This window comes from Macrotis lagotis, chromosome 3 (genome assembly GCF_037893015.1).
Source record: "Macrotis lagotis isolate mMagLag1 chromosome 3, bilby.v1.9.chrom.fasta, whole genome shotgun sequence".
Lineage (NCBI taxonomy): Eukaryota > Metazoa > Chordata > Mammalia > Peramelemorphia > Peramelidae > Macrotis > Macrotis lagotis.
Window position 1 is genome coordinate 14,141,747 of NC_133660.1, and position 13,016 is coordinate 14,154,762.

The following is a 13,016-nucleotide window of genomic DNA, read 5'->3' on the forward strand; positions in this document are numbered from 1 at the left end:
GTGTGTGTGTGTGTGTGTGTGTGTAATCACAAATAATACTTCCATATTTCAGTTCTTTTTCAGCCAGTGGATATCATCTTCCTTCATGGTCCCTTGTATTTGATTTGAATATTACTATTATTCTGGATAATTTAGTCATTCTGTTACTTTTCTAAAGTATTTCTGTTATTGTATATAGTGTTCTCTTGGTTCTGCTTATTTCATTGTTTTATCATACAGGTCTTTCCATGCTTTTCTAAAATTAACCTGCTCATCATTTCTTATAGCCCAGTGGCATACTATCATGATTATATACCACAAGTTATTCAGTCATTCTCTAACTGGTTAGCAATCCTTTACACACCACCCTCTATCCTGGGGCAATTAGCTACCAATTCTCTAGTCATCCTCCCCTCTTTGTTAAGGAGTTCAACATCTGACTCATTTTCTCCAATCAAGCATCCTATGACACTCGATTTTGAAAAAAAATCTTTATTACTCTTTCTTGCTAGAGTATTTTTGAGTGCTCCTTCCATTTATTCGCAACTTTTTTAAGGTTTCTGGTTGTTTTCATACACTTGAATTCCTTCAGTAATATAACAATTAGATGAGTTTTTTTAAATCAAGAATGAATGTTCAGTGGATAGAGTCAGGAGTACCTGGGTTCAAATCCGGGCTCAGACACTTAATAATTACCTAGCCATGTGGCCGTGGGCAAGCCACTTAACCCCATTGCCTTGAAAAATCTAAAAAAAAAATGAATGTTTATAGATAAAAAGCTTTGATTATCATCACTTCTAATCACTATCACTGTGGAAATAGGTAGAATATATAAAACTGAGGGCAGTTTTGTATTTTTTTTTTTGTCTTATGGATTTTGTTGGCACCTCCCTAGCAATACATTTCTCCTTATTTTCAGATGACAGATACAATCTTGTCACTGAGACTGTACTTGTAGCCTTTCCAGGTTGATTGAATCTGTGAGATCTTGTCTTTCACTTAACTTGGTTTTTAAGAACTCTGAACATTTACTTTTATGTATGGGTGAAGGGATAAGAAAAATAAATGTAATATAAATGTTAATATGGAACTGCATAGAACAGGGCCAAAGAGTCTGATATAAGACATTAAGAAAATAAATAGGGGCAGCTAGGTGCCACAGTGGATAGAGCACTGGCCCTAGAGTCAAGAGGATCTGAGTTCAAATCCAACCTCAGACACTTAGTAATTACCTAGTTATGTGACCTTGAGTAAGTTAATTAACCCCACTGCCTTGCCAAAAAAACAAACAAAAAAGAAAATAAATACCACATATAGGTAGATGGATGAGAAAAAACTTCATGGGGGAGACCTGCGTTGGACCTTGAAAAAAGGAAAGCATTTCATCTTAGGGAGACAAACACACACTATGCTAGCTACTGGTGATATAAATACAGCATCAAGAAAGTTCCAGCTCATATTGTGAAAGAATTATGGAGGACTAGGGTCTAGGGAAGCAAATTTTAATTTAGAATCATAGGAGGGGCAAATAGCAAGGAATGAATAGGAAGATTTTGAGCAACAATTATTTGTTTTGGCTAAAATATAGAAGGTAAGTACTTTAAAAACATTGTAAGAGTAGTAAATTCAATAATGTTGATTATATTAAAACATCTTTGTACCTATAAAATAAATACATCTAAGATCAGAAGGAAAGCAGAAATTTTGGGGAAATGTTACAGAAGTGTATCAGAGAAAGGGCTGATAACTCAACTATATAATGAACTTTGTCAAGTCTAAAAATACAGGTCATTCCCCAATTGATAAATTGTCAAAGGCTGTGAGTAGATAGCTTTCCTGAGAAGGAATTAAAATAATTTATAGTCATAGGACAGCATTCAGATTATGGAAAATTGTGAGTTCCAGGTTAATGCACTTGCATTTTGTTTAATAAGAAATGGGCAAATACTAGAAATTTGTAAGCATGAGTGTGGTCTTCAGGTTTGTGCAGGAGAAGACCTTATTTTGATAGAAGTATAAAGGATAGATTGGAGAATGGATAAGGCAAGAAAATAAATTAAACGTTATTATTTAAGTGGAAACTGATGCTCAAGTCTCCTTACTACTAGTCTCGTACCCTTACAAGTCAGTCATGCAATGTGCTTTTTGATACTAATGCCCCAATCTAGAGACAGCATTATCATTTATTCCTATTTTGTATTGAAGAGTGTAGGCTAAAATAAATGTGTTTGACAGTAAATAGGTAATACTAGAGCTAAAACTCAGTATCAAGTTTTAGAACCAGAAGGGAAACTATAGAGCATCTGGTTCAAGTTCGTCATTTTATAGATAATACACCTGAGGCTCATTAGGACTGAATCTTCAAATTTAAGGTTCTCTGGTCTTCTGTCTATTCATGAATGAACCAGATTCTATTTGGTCAAAAAGAGCATATTGATCATATCATTGTAGTAAATTATATTAAAGTATCAACAGAGTGTTGACTCTGTGTCTAATAATTTGGTATGAAATGGGAATCATTTTATGAAAACTTCATCAACTGAAAGTTCGATGTTAGAAACTGTATCAATAGCAGGTAGGTGGAAAATTCATGCATCTAATGAGACTTTATAAAAATTCTTTAATAATCCAAGAGGGGTAGGTCCTGTGTATGTGTGTTATAAGATTAAAGAGAAGACTGAGATTCAGACCATTAATTGAAGTCATGGGCATAGACAAGTGATACTTATTTGGCAGCGAGAAATTGATATCGTGGGCATAGCGTAGATGACTACTGGCCTATAAAATAAATTTTATCTCAAGACCCACAGAATTAGGGGATAATTCAATTGATGTGAGTCAGAGAAAGTGGGTTCAAATCCTTCTTCTGACATGGGAGGCATGACCTTGGGCAAGTTTCAAACTTCCTGATCCTCATTTTCCTTATTTGTTAAATGAATGATTGAACTAGATGATCTCTAAAGTTACATTCAGCTCCAGATTTATATGTAAATAGCATTTGATCCTTTTGGTATATGTAGCTGATTTATTTCCCCAATTCTGAGTATGAAGTTACTCCTTTGCATGTAAGGATTCAAAGAGGATAAATGTATTGTCAGGAAACCATTTTACTCATAAGAGAGTAGTTTCATAAGGAAAGGAAGAAATCATCAGGAATTGGTTAATTTCAGACAAAAGACATTATAAATAATATTTTCCCTCTAAATAATAAAAAGCTTCTTTTTTGATTGAATTTTCCTCTATACCTCCTGGTTCTGTGCTCAGGATTCTTAAAAGAAACATGGTTTCCGGCAATTGGACTTTTAAGGAATTGATCTGTAAAATTTAATGATTCACAAGGGAAAATTGTAATAAATGTCATTTACATTTAAAAAAAATACTACTTCTGATGACAGAAGCTCCATCTATTTACATTTCACTTTTTCCTTTTGAAGATCCCAATTATGTGTCAGTGGCTTAAGTGTTAGCTCATTTATAATGTCTCAAGCAAATAAACTAAGATTGGTCTCCATCTATGTAACTGTTTATTCATAGTGGAAATCAGATGCAAAATAAAACATAAAATCTAACTTTGCACAGTGTGTCACATTCTTTATTTTAAAGTTTCAAGATTATTGTTACCAATAGGAGGAGACTCATGCATTTATTGATCAAGTATTTAGTGTTCTCTTACTTGACTTAGCAGTGAAGTGTGATTTGGACACTGGAGACACACTGGATGTAAATATATGTGTAGAGGGCCAGCTCCTGGGAGTGATTTTCACATATCCTTGGTGACCTTTTCCATCAGAGATATATATGCATTATTGCTCATTGTATGGATTTGTTGAATCTCCAGTGAACCCTCACCTGGGATAATCTTTGGCTCTGGAGGTGGTTGTAAAAGGCTTTTCTGATAGAGAAGTATGCAGATTTCTAAGAACAAACATTGTAAATTTACCCAGGAAATTGTGAAACTGTGTCTCCTTTAACCGGTCATTCCTGAGCTAAGTTTTTATTATAAAAAGTATGAGTTTCCAAAAATAAATTTAGTAGATTCTTGCATCCCAACTTTGCATGTGTGAGTACATTTCTACTTGACTTGACTCTCGTAAGTTAATGTCTGATATATATATATATATATATATATATATATATATATATACACACACACACACACATATACATATACATATTTCATCTGACAATTATAAATGATGTGTGTGCCTACCTAGAGACAGAACTTGGTCTTAACATATGATACAGTATATTTTCTTTACACATAAAAAGATAGGACAATCATTCTCAGTCTGATACATTCATTAACAAATTATATTAGCATGCTTTTCCATTTGCAATATTAAGGATGATATATTACTTCATCATTATCACTGTAAATATATTTTGAAATTTCTTTTTTTAAAAAATTTTTCAGTTCTTTCAGATTTCTCTTAAAACCTAATAAGGAATTTCTGTATGAAATTGCTTCTAACTTTTCCTCTTCTACAGGATGGTAAGAATGACCACTATAATGTAATTTCTTGAGGTACAAATATGCTTTTAAGGGTATGTGATGCTGGAATATGAAGGAATATATGCTGAATAATGAACCTCCTGAAAGATCTTGGCTAAAAATTGCTTTCTTAGCATTTCTAAAATTTAAAATGTTAGTAAATTTTCTAACTTTTAAAAGACTTTTAGAAATAGTGATAATCAGAGGTAGCTGCTTTGCTTTCATTCAATATATTGTGCTCTATACACATCCAACATAGTTGCATTTTATAAGAATCAATTCTATGAATTAGAAAAATCAGTAACTACTGAGGACTTTTGCAACAAGTACATTGTTTAATTCCAAAATAAACAAATAGTAATAGCAACAGCAATGAAAAGTAAACATAGAATCCTCAGTCCAGAGATAGATGCAATCTTCCCTCCCCCTCCCACACCTAAATCCCCACTACATATTAAAGATACAAAGACAATAATCATGCCTTTCCCATTAAACCCTCTTGAAAAATATCCCCCTTCATACTCAACTCACTATAGCATTAAGATTATGGTGCTTATTTGCTAATAAACCCTCCAGAAGGTCAAAATAGGGGTATCTTTCCTGAAATATCAAAATTCAGCTGCCCAACCATCCTATAACCAAAGGACCAAGTCTGCACTTGAGTCCACAGAGTTGTGGTATATAGAATAACTCCATTGTTTTACTTTCTCCTTAATAGGGAATACATTATTTGAAGTCTTTTTTTACATAGAGAGGATTCATACATCTTTCCCCCAATCTTTAGGGTTATTTTATTTCAAGTTTTTTTTTTTTATTTGGAAACACAGTTCTCAATAGTTCTGTCTGGTGAACATTTTCACCGAGTCAAATCAACTGATTCTGAATCGGTACTATACAGTAGGAAAAAATTAAGTATGTGTTTATTCTTTTATTTTCTTTTCCTGCCCAAATCCTTGATTTTTCAGTTTGAGGGAGCCTTGGTAATCTTGGCTAGTATAAGGATCTCTTGATGCACGGAGTCAAGATATATGGCCCCATCCTTACTAAGTCTTTGTAGAACTTGCAAAGATAGTTTCCCAAGTATGAACAGAAAAGCATCACTTCAGATAATTTATAGCATGGGTCCTAGAATTCTTAATATTAAAAAAAAGAAAGTTGTAATGATGTGCATGTAATACACACAGATGCTGGTACCATTTAAAAAAACCACATTATTGCTTGGCCTTGACCACAGCAGTTATTCTGACTTATGTCTTTAGACTCTTGTGACTTATTTTTTAATATAATTGAGTGGCATCATTCTGAATGCTCCTATTCTTTTACCAAAGTCTGTACCAACATTTGAAAATGATTATCAGAAAGTATTTTCCTGATAGTCTTTTATATTATATAATTTTTGTTGTTTCTCTTTATACCTATATAAATATGTATTGGATTTTTACTACTTAGAGAGGTTACTGAGTTGTGTTAAGTGGATACTTGAGCTGGTGAGTGTTCATAGTTAAAATGATTGCTGGCAGATATTACTAAATACTTGTGAAACAGATGAATTTCACAATTCAGTCCATCTTGAGGATTTCTGGTTACTTCAAATCAAATGTATTTAGTGTCTATGTCCAGGGATATTGATTGAGTTCATGGCTATTGATTTCCTCTTCCATAAGCTCTTCCCCAAAGTCATTTAAATCAATAATTTCATTCAAAGGAATAATGAAACAAGAAATGGAGAGTGCCATTTTTTCAGGTAGTGTTAACACTCACATATGTATAGAACCAATCAAAGATCAGTATCTAAATAAGAAGCTGATCTTTTAATGCAAAATCACAAATACCAAAACAGAGAGGGACTCCAACTTAATGGGTACAAAAGAAGAGATATGGGGGTAAATAAAATTGAGGAAGAGCAAGTGAACAAGATACTGATATTTAAACTTATAATCATCTCAAATAGCAATTCTCATACCATCATTTAAATGAAAACTATAAAACAAATAGTCTCATTAGTATGACATTTGTAGAAAATTACTATCTTGTATTTATAAGCCTATTAAATTAAAGCAAGTTTGCCCTATCTGCCTAAATACATAAAAATACACACAAATGAATTTCTTTAAAGCATAAAGAAATGTGTGAAATCTTTACTGGATATTATTGTTAAAATGGACATATACTTAGCTCACCTTATAGAATCTAAATGATATGCCTCATTCAAATAGCCAAAACAAGCTAAGTTTATATCTCGAGTATCTTCTTTAAATTTACTGTGACCTTTGATGTGATTTTAGATTATTCCAAGAGAAGGAATGTAACTTTGAAAATGATAATCAGGTGAAAGGAAATGAAAAACAGAAAATAAAAGTTTTAAAGGGATAACCTATTTCAGCTTTAATCTTTTTGGGGGTTTTAAGGGAAAACTATACATGTAATTCAGTTGTATTCAGTTTACTAAAATGACCAAAGTTAAGTAAAATGTACTAATACATTTTTTATAAATATCTCAATTTGGGTTAAAACTGGAAAACTTTCTGGTGGTACCCCACTTCCTTAATGCTCACATTTAAAAAATTAACTGTATTAATATACATTATTTGAGTCTATGGTAACAAAGATGATACATCTAACAACAAATACCTAGAAAACCCTTGAGAAGAAGCAAGAAATGAAATCGATAGGAAAGACTAATCTGTAAGATAGCTATCATTTTCTGCACACAAATGTTATAATTATCATGAAAACAGACTACTAAGAATTTAAGATTTTTTTTAAAAATCCCTGTTCACTTGACAAGAAGTCTCAAGAGTTTCTGTTTTATTTCAATTTTCCACCCTACATACTGCATTCCAGCTTACTTCTCTCCCTTCTAGTTTAGCTAACCTAATGAAAATATTTTTGGGGCTATTAAAGTTTATACCTTTTCTGGAGCAGTGGCAGAAGCCTGGAGAAGGCCAAGAAGACTGATATGAAGGTGGCCCAGAATGAAGAATTTTTTAGGCTTGGCTGAAAGAAAGGGAAGTTTCAGTCCTGTGCCTTAGTCACCCCACAGAGAGATGATGAGGTCCGGCCATGAGACTGCAATTCTGGTTGTGTTCTCAGGGGCAGGGAGCTTGGGGAGCTCAGGAAGCTCTACAGAGCTGCCTCAATGGAGGATGTGGTGAAGGTGCAGTAGCATTGCATCTCAACAAGAAGAGTGTGAATAATCTTGACCAAAAAAATCCAAACTGGCCTTTGCTGTCTCTCAGTAGAAAGGAAATGCCTACTAGAATTGTGGAACCATCACATGGAACACCATTAAGGCATTAAGATTGTAGGATGAAATCCGCAACTATGCTATTTGAACATGGTCAGACCTTCATCTTGGGGACATTAACAATAACACTGCACTTCACTTTTTCAGAGTAGCAAAGCTGCTTTAGTATGAAATGACACTGAAACAAAATTAAGGACCGCTACATATCTTTTAAAGTTGAAATTACACAAAATACCCAAGGTGTGATTGTTTTTATTAACTAATGAAGTAAAATATCAGTACCCCAAACCCTCATGATTGCTGTCCATAGTGACCAACTATGGTTAGTAGTTTTCCTAACAATCCAGGTGATCACAATTGCCAAAATATATAGAGATGGACAACTGAAGATATGCTGGGGTCAGTTCCTTACCACCTAATTAATGAATGTGTGTTGCAGATGGAAATTAGCCCTTGTCCAACAGGGCAAACAAGTTTTCAGACATGTAAGTGTTTTTGGGCAGATCTGCCATTGACAAAGTAGGAATGGAAGAATGTTCTTCCATTTTCTTATAAGCAGATTACTCTGACAAATCTGAGACTAATGGTTCCCTATTCACCACCAAAAGAATTAGATTTTCATAATAAATCCTCCCTCAAGTTAAACTTAATAAATGAATCAAAAATGAAAAGAATAGCATTGTCACAGGAAAAAAATGAATATATGGCAGATTTCCTTCCTAAGTCTTCATCCTCCAATTGGTGAACCATCCTATTTCACACTTGTGATAGATGATTTGCAAAGAATAGTCAAGCATGAATGAGTTAGAATCTGCATCAAGGAAAGAAATAACCATGTCAATAAGACAACAAGGTCTGAATGTTAGATTATTTGGAGATAACTCTTCCTTCAATTATGCTATGATTTTAATCTATTCATGGCACATTTATTACATAGATAAATAAAAAAAACAAAAAACCCCCACATGGAATAATCCCTTTTGCAATTTATTGCATTATACTTAGGTATTATTCTTTATAAGTTCATAATTTGCAAAGCAACATTAAAGAAATCAAACAAATGATTAAAAATCAACTGTAGGGCTTACTAGACAGAGCATAATTATCAGATACTGAAAAAAAATGATCTATGCTCAGAGAATTGCACTTTAAGAGGAAACTGATATTTTAAGTCAACTAAAACCAATAGCCTTTTCAATAGCCTGAACCCAGACAATGCCATGCACCTAAGGATAGATCAAAGATCACCTCAAGAAGAAACATTGCAATACCTCCCTCCTTAGGCCCTTTATAATGTGTACTATCAAGAGATGACAATAAAACTTTTATGTCCTCACTGTAGTGTTTCTTAATGATGAGGCATTTGGTAGATGAAGGCTAAATGAGAGAGACTTTAAAACATAAATGTACCCAAAATAGGAAACTATTGTTCAGAAAAGGAAAAATTGTTTTCTTTTGGATTTTTCTGATAATGTGTATGATTGTACTTTTCAAACGAAATTAGTGTCCTCTTCTAGGCAACAAACTTTAACCAAATTACTTATGGGGAAGGAAAAGGCAATAAGGATTTATATAGCACCTATTATAATGCAAGGTACTGTGTTTAACAGTGAGGATCTCATTTGAGTCTCACAACAACCTGGTAAGTTATATACTATTAATATCCATTTTACAATTGAGGAAAGAGAGAGGCAAACAGATTTTTGTTTTGTTTTGCTCAGGGTCAGAGGGCTAGGAAGTGTGTGAAGCTATTTTGAACTCATCACCAGTAACCAGAACTCTTATCAAATGTGCAATTAGTTGCCTCTGAAAATATTGTCCCAAGGGAAGCTCATGTTCCACAAATATTCACCACATTTTCTTAAAATAGGCTTGGGACATTTTTGATGGAAAAACAACATGATATATTTTTGTTTACATAAATATTACATAATTACACAGTCTGAGCAATTGACTGTAGTAGTATTATTTTCCCACAGAAAACTATGTGATATCTGGGCATTTATATTTACTGAGAAGTTTCTTGGAAATTTTTTTAGTAGATTGTCACAGAAAATTCATTTCATGAATTCAGAAGACTAGAATTCTTATAGGCTAAGAATATGGAATTGTATCAGAGAAATTCAGTGAAATCTGACTATAATAGTTCCATATTATCTTTCCTACATACAAGAAAAGGCTTGAAGGTCTCTAATAAAACTTGGTTATGTTTGTCAACTATTATAGCAAGACCAATGTGCTTGAAGGTCTGCATATACACAGAAACATTCATTAATGTTAGACGTCTCTATGCATATTAGTTTATAGATTGTTATCCATAAATGAAAATTCAATTTCATGTTTTATATTAGTATCTTCTACTTACAACTTTTGTGTGAATTGAATTAATATCTTAGAATTTGAGAGCTACTAGGGACCTTATTACCATACCCCTTCATTTACTGGGGTAGGGATTTGGACAGGAAATTTTTATCAGTGTTTGTGCTAATCCTTACTTTTTAATACAGAGCAAAGATTTGAATACAAATAACTCCAGTTTGCTAAAGTGAAGAAACAATATAAAACTGAAAAGGTACAATTTTTTTTTCTGTGTCTGCCTACCATTTCCATTTTAGTATGTAAACCTACCCTGTAATATGTTCCTATTAGCTCTGTTTTATGAACAGTCCTCACAAAATAGTGAAGCAATTTCCTGAACTCAACACTTTCTTGTAATTAGCAGAATTCCTCATAAAACATAAGGAACTTTCCTCATAGACCAAGACTCATGTTGGCACTAAGTGTGTGGATACACTCTTCTATACATTTTCTTTTTAATCTAACACAGAGGAAGGAGCAGGGTGCACACAACAGTTGGGACGTCTGAAGTTCTGCATCATGGCCTGGAACACACTGTGTTGCCTTCCCTTGAGCTTTTTACTTGAAGATGTATCAGAAGAAATGGATTTCCGGTTCTGATTGTTTTGAACCTTTATCAGTTTCTCATGTTCCCTGATCTGTCTTTGCAAGTGGTTCTGAATTGCAATGCCAAGTGACTCAGGGTCTAGGGAAGCACCATACACTTCCCAAGTCATGCCTTGCTCATCCCATATGACATCCCTGACTTGTTTGGACTGCTTGAACAGTTTGGCATCAGATCCTAGCTGTTTTTTCTTTTCTCCAGGGGTAAATCCAACCTGAGCAGCAGCTGCTGTCACATTTAGTTTTTGTTCCTTTAGAAATTCACTGACACGACTGGCCCGCCGTGGACTTGCTTTGATGGACCGAGAGGGTGTACGCTTACCAGCATTTGGACTAGATTCTCCCATCAACTCTCCTGGTAATCCTAAGCTTGTGACTGTCTTTGCCTGCCTGCTTTCTTCAGAGGCTTTGTCCTGATTCTTTCTACCTGTGGTAGGGGTAAGAGCAGTTAGACTGTCTGCATTTGGACAAAGCAATTCTGGTTTTGTCTCCACTTTTGGTTTTATGTCTGCCTTGGTAGCAACAGTTTCCCATTCTTTCTGAGTAGGCAAATTCTCAGTTGTATTATCTTTGTCAGTAACATTCAAGTGATCAGATTTGTTCAGTTCATTGTCAGGGCTGAGTGGTTTACCATATGGATCATTGGAAATGCTTTCAGCTTGGTAGACATCAACGATTTTTTTTGCCAACTCAGATGATTTGGTTTCAGCTTTCCCCAAGCCACGACTTACATTATTTGTTTGGCTGCATGCATTGGGAGAAATCTGATCAATGGGTTTTGCACTGGGTGGGATAAAAGTAGTAGGTGCTGTCTGTGTAATGATCTGACTTCCTCCTTCAGAGACTGCTTCTACTGCTTTCCCTTGCTCCTTGCATGCAGTTTTGGTATCTCTTGAGCCAGATATTCCATTGTCTGATGCCATTCGATAGACTGTGGTTTCTGAATCTGTTGACTTGTTTTCTGCTTGGAAAACTGGTATGTTTGAAGAATCACCAGGAGCTGCTTGAATGTACACTTCTGTTTTGGTACCAAAATGGCAAGGTGCTTCTCTTAGACCCACTGACTTGTTGGAGAGCTCTGATGGATTGCTCATATTCCTATCACTCTTATAAATAATATACAACTGCTCTTGTTGCTCCAGAATTTCAGGAGTAGGAATTTTCATTAAGAATGAAGCAAGGATACTTGGACTGGTACAGACAGATCTGCTTTCCATACTGGTCGCTGTCTGAACTTCTGCATCTTGCCAAGTTCTGTTTGCCCGCTCTTCTGCCAAAAATCCACAGTCATGTAGGCTAGTCATTGTACCTGTTTCTTTGAATCTAGAGGACAGATTCTCTGCTTCCAGAGTCTCTTTTTGCTCTGTAAGGCATACTGAATGTTTGTTAGTTTGGCTAGACTGCTGAGATGTCCTGGAAGATTGGTCTGATGTAGTCAAAGAAACATCTGCCAAGTTCTCTGCCTCATCACAAGGTGTGGGATGGCTAGCATCATGGTTGACTGGTACGCTAACCATTGCGTGTGTAATTATGTCTGCTACTGGACCTGGGGTTTGTGCTACACATTCACTGCTACCTTGATGTTGAGGGTGATCAGAAGGGTTCTTGTGTGTGGGAGGTAATTTTTCATCCTCACTGGAGATCCCAGAAGACATGACTGTCTGGGCGAGATCATGCTCGGACTCCTTCATTAGAAACTCCACTGATCCAGGGCAGCTGAAGTTCAACAGGTCAACTCTAACAGATTCAGAAGGAAATAATGGAAGATGATTAGCAATGGAATAATCAATGATCGATGTCTGCTGTGAATTAGAAGGTTGCAGGTCTTGAAATTCTTGCTCTTGTGGAGCTACAGTCAGGGAAGCTTTGGTTAACCTCAGTGGGTCAGGTACAGTCCCCATGAAAGATATCTTTGGGACAATCTCTAGGAACTTCCTGTGTCAGGGTCCCCGCTGAGCCACAGTTGATCTTCACAATGAAGTCAATGAGACACAACTCCTCCACAAACAAATCTTTGAAAAAAGGAAAATATAATGTCAATAATAACATATTATATGAATAACTAAAAACATCTAAATTAAGTCTCTTAATTCAGTTTCTTCTATTTCAATTTTCTTCAAATATGCTAAATTCTAAAGTTTTTCTTCTTTTGATTTTCCCAATGAACCATGATAGACCTCTGTCACTAATTTGATTATGTTTACTTAGATTTTAGGAAACAACTTCCAAAATAATTGTTTTCCCATCAAGAGGTAATTCACAGAAAGGAGAAATTATATATCTGAAGTGAAGTACTATAAGAACTCTTTTTTCATATAAACTTTACAATAAAATATT

The 13,016-nt window shown here is 34.7% G+C and overlaps 1 protein-coding gene across 1 annotated transcript; it reads right to left on the bottom strand.

The window, feature by feature from the left end:
* Positions 1 to 4,873: 4,873 nt before the first annotated feature.
* Positions 4,874 to 12,697, bottom strand: LOC141517300 (G protein-regulated inducer of neurite outgrowth 3-like). Its single transcript, XM_074228154.1, has one exon. It carries the CDS (start codon positions 12,578 to 12,580, stop codon positions 10,532 to 10,534), a length of 2,049 nt encoding a protein of 682 aa, XP_074084255.1. The 5' UTR covers positions 12,581 to 12,697; the 3' UTR covers positions 4,874 to 10,531.
* Between the last annotated feature and the right edge of the window lie 319 nt (positions 12,698 to 13,016).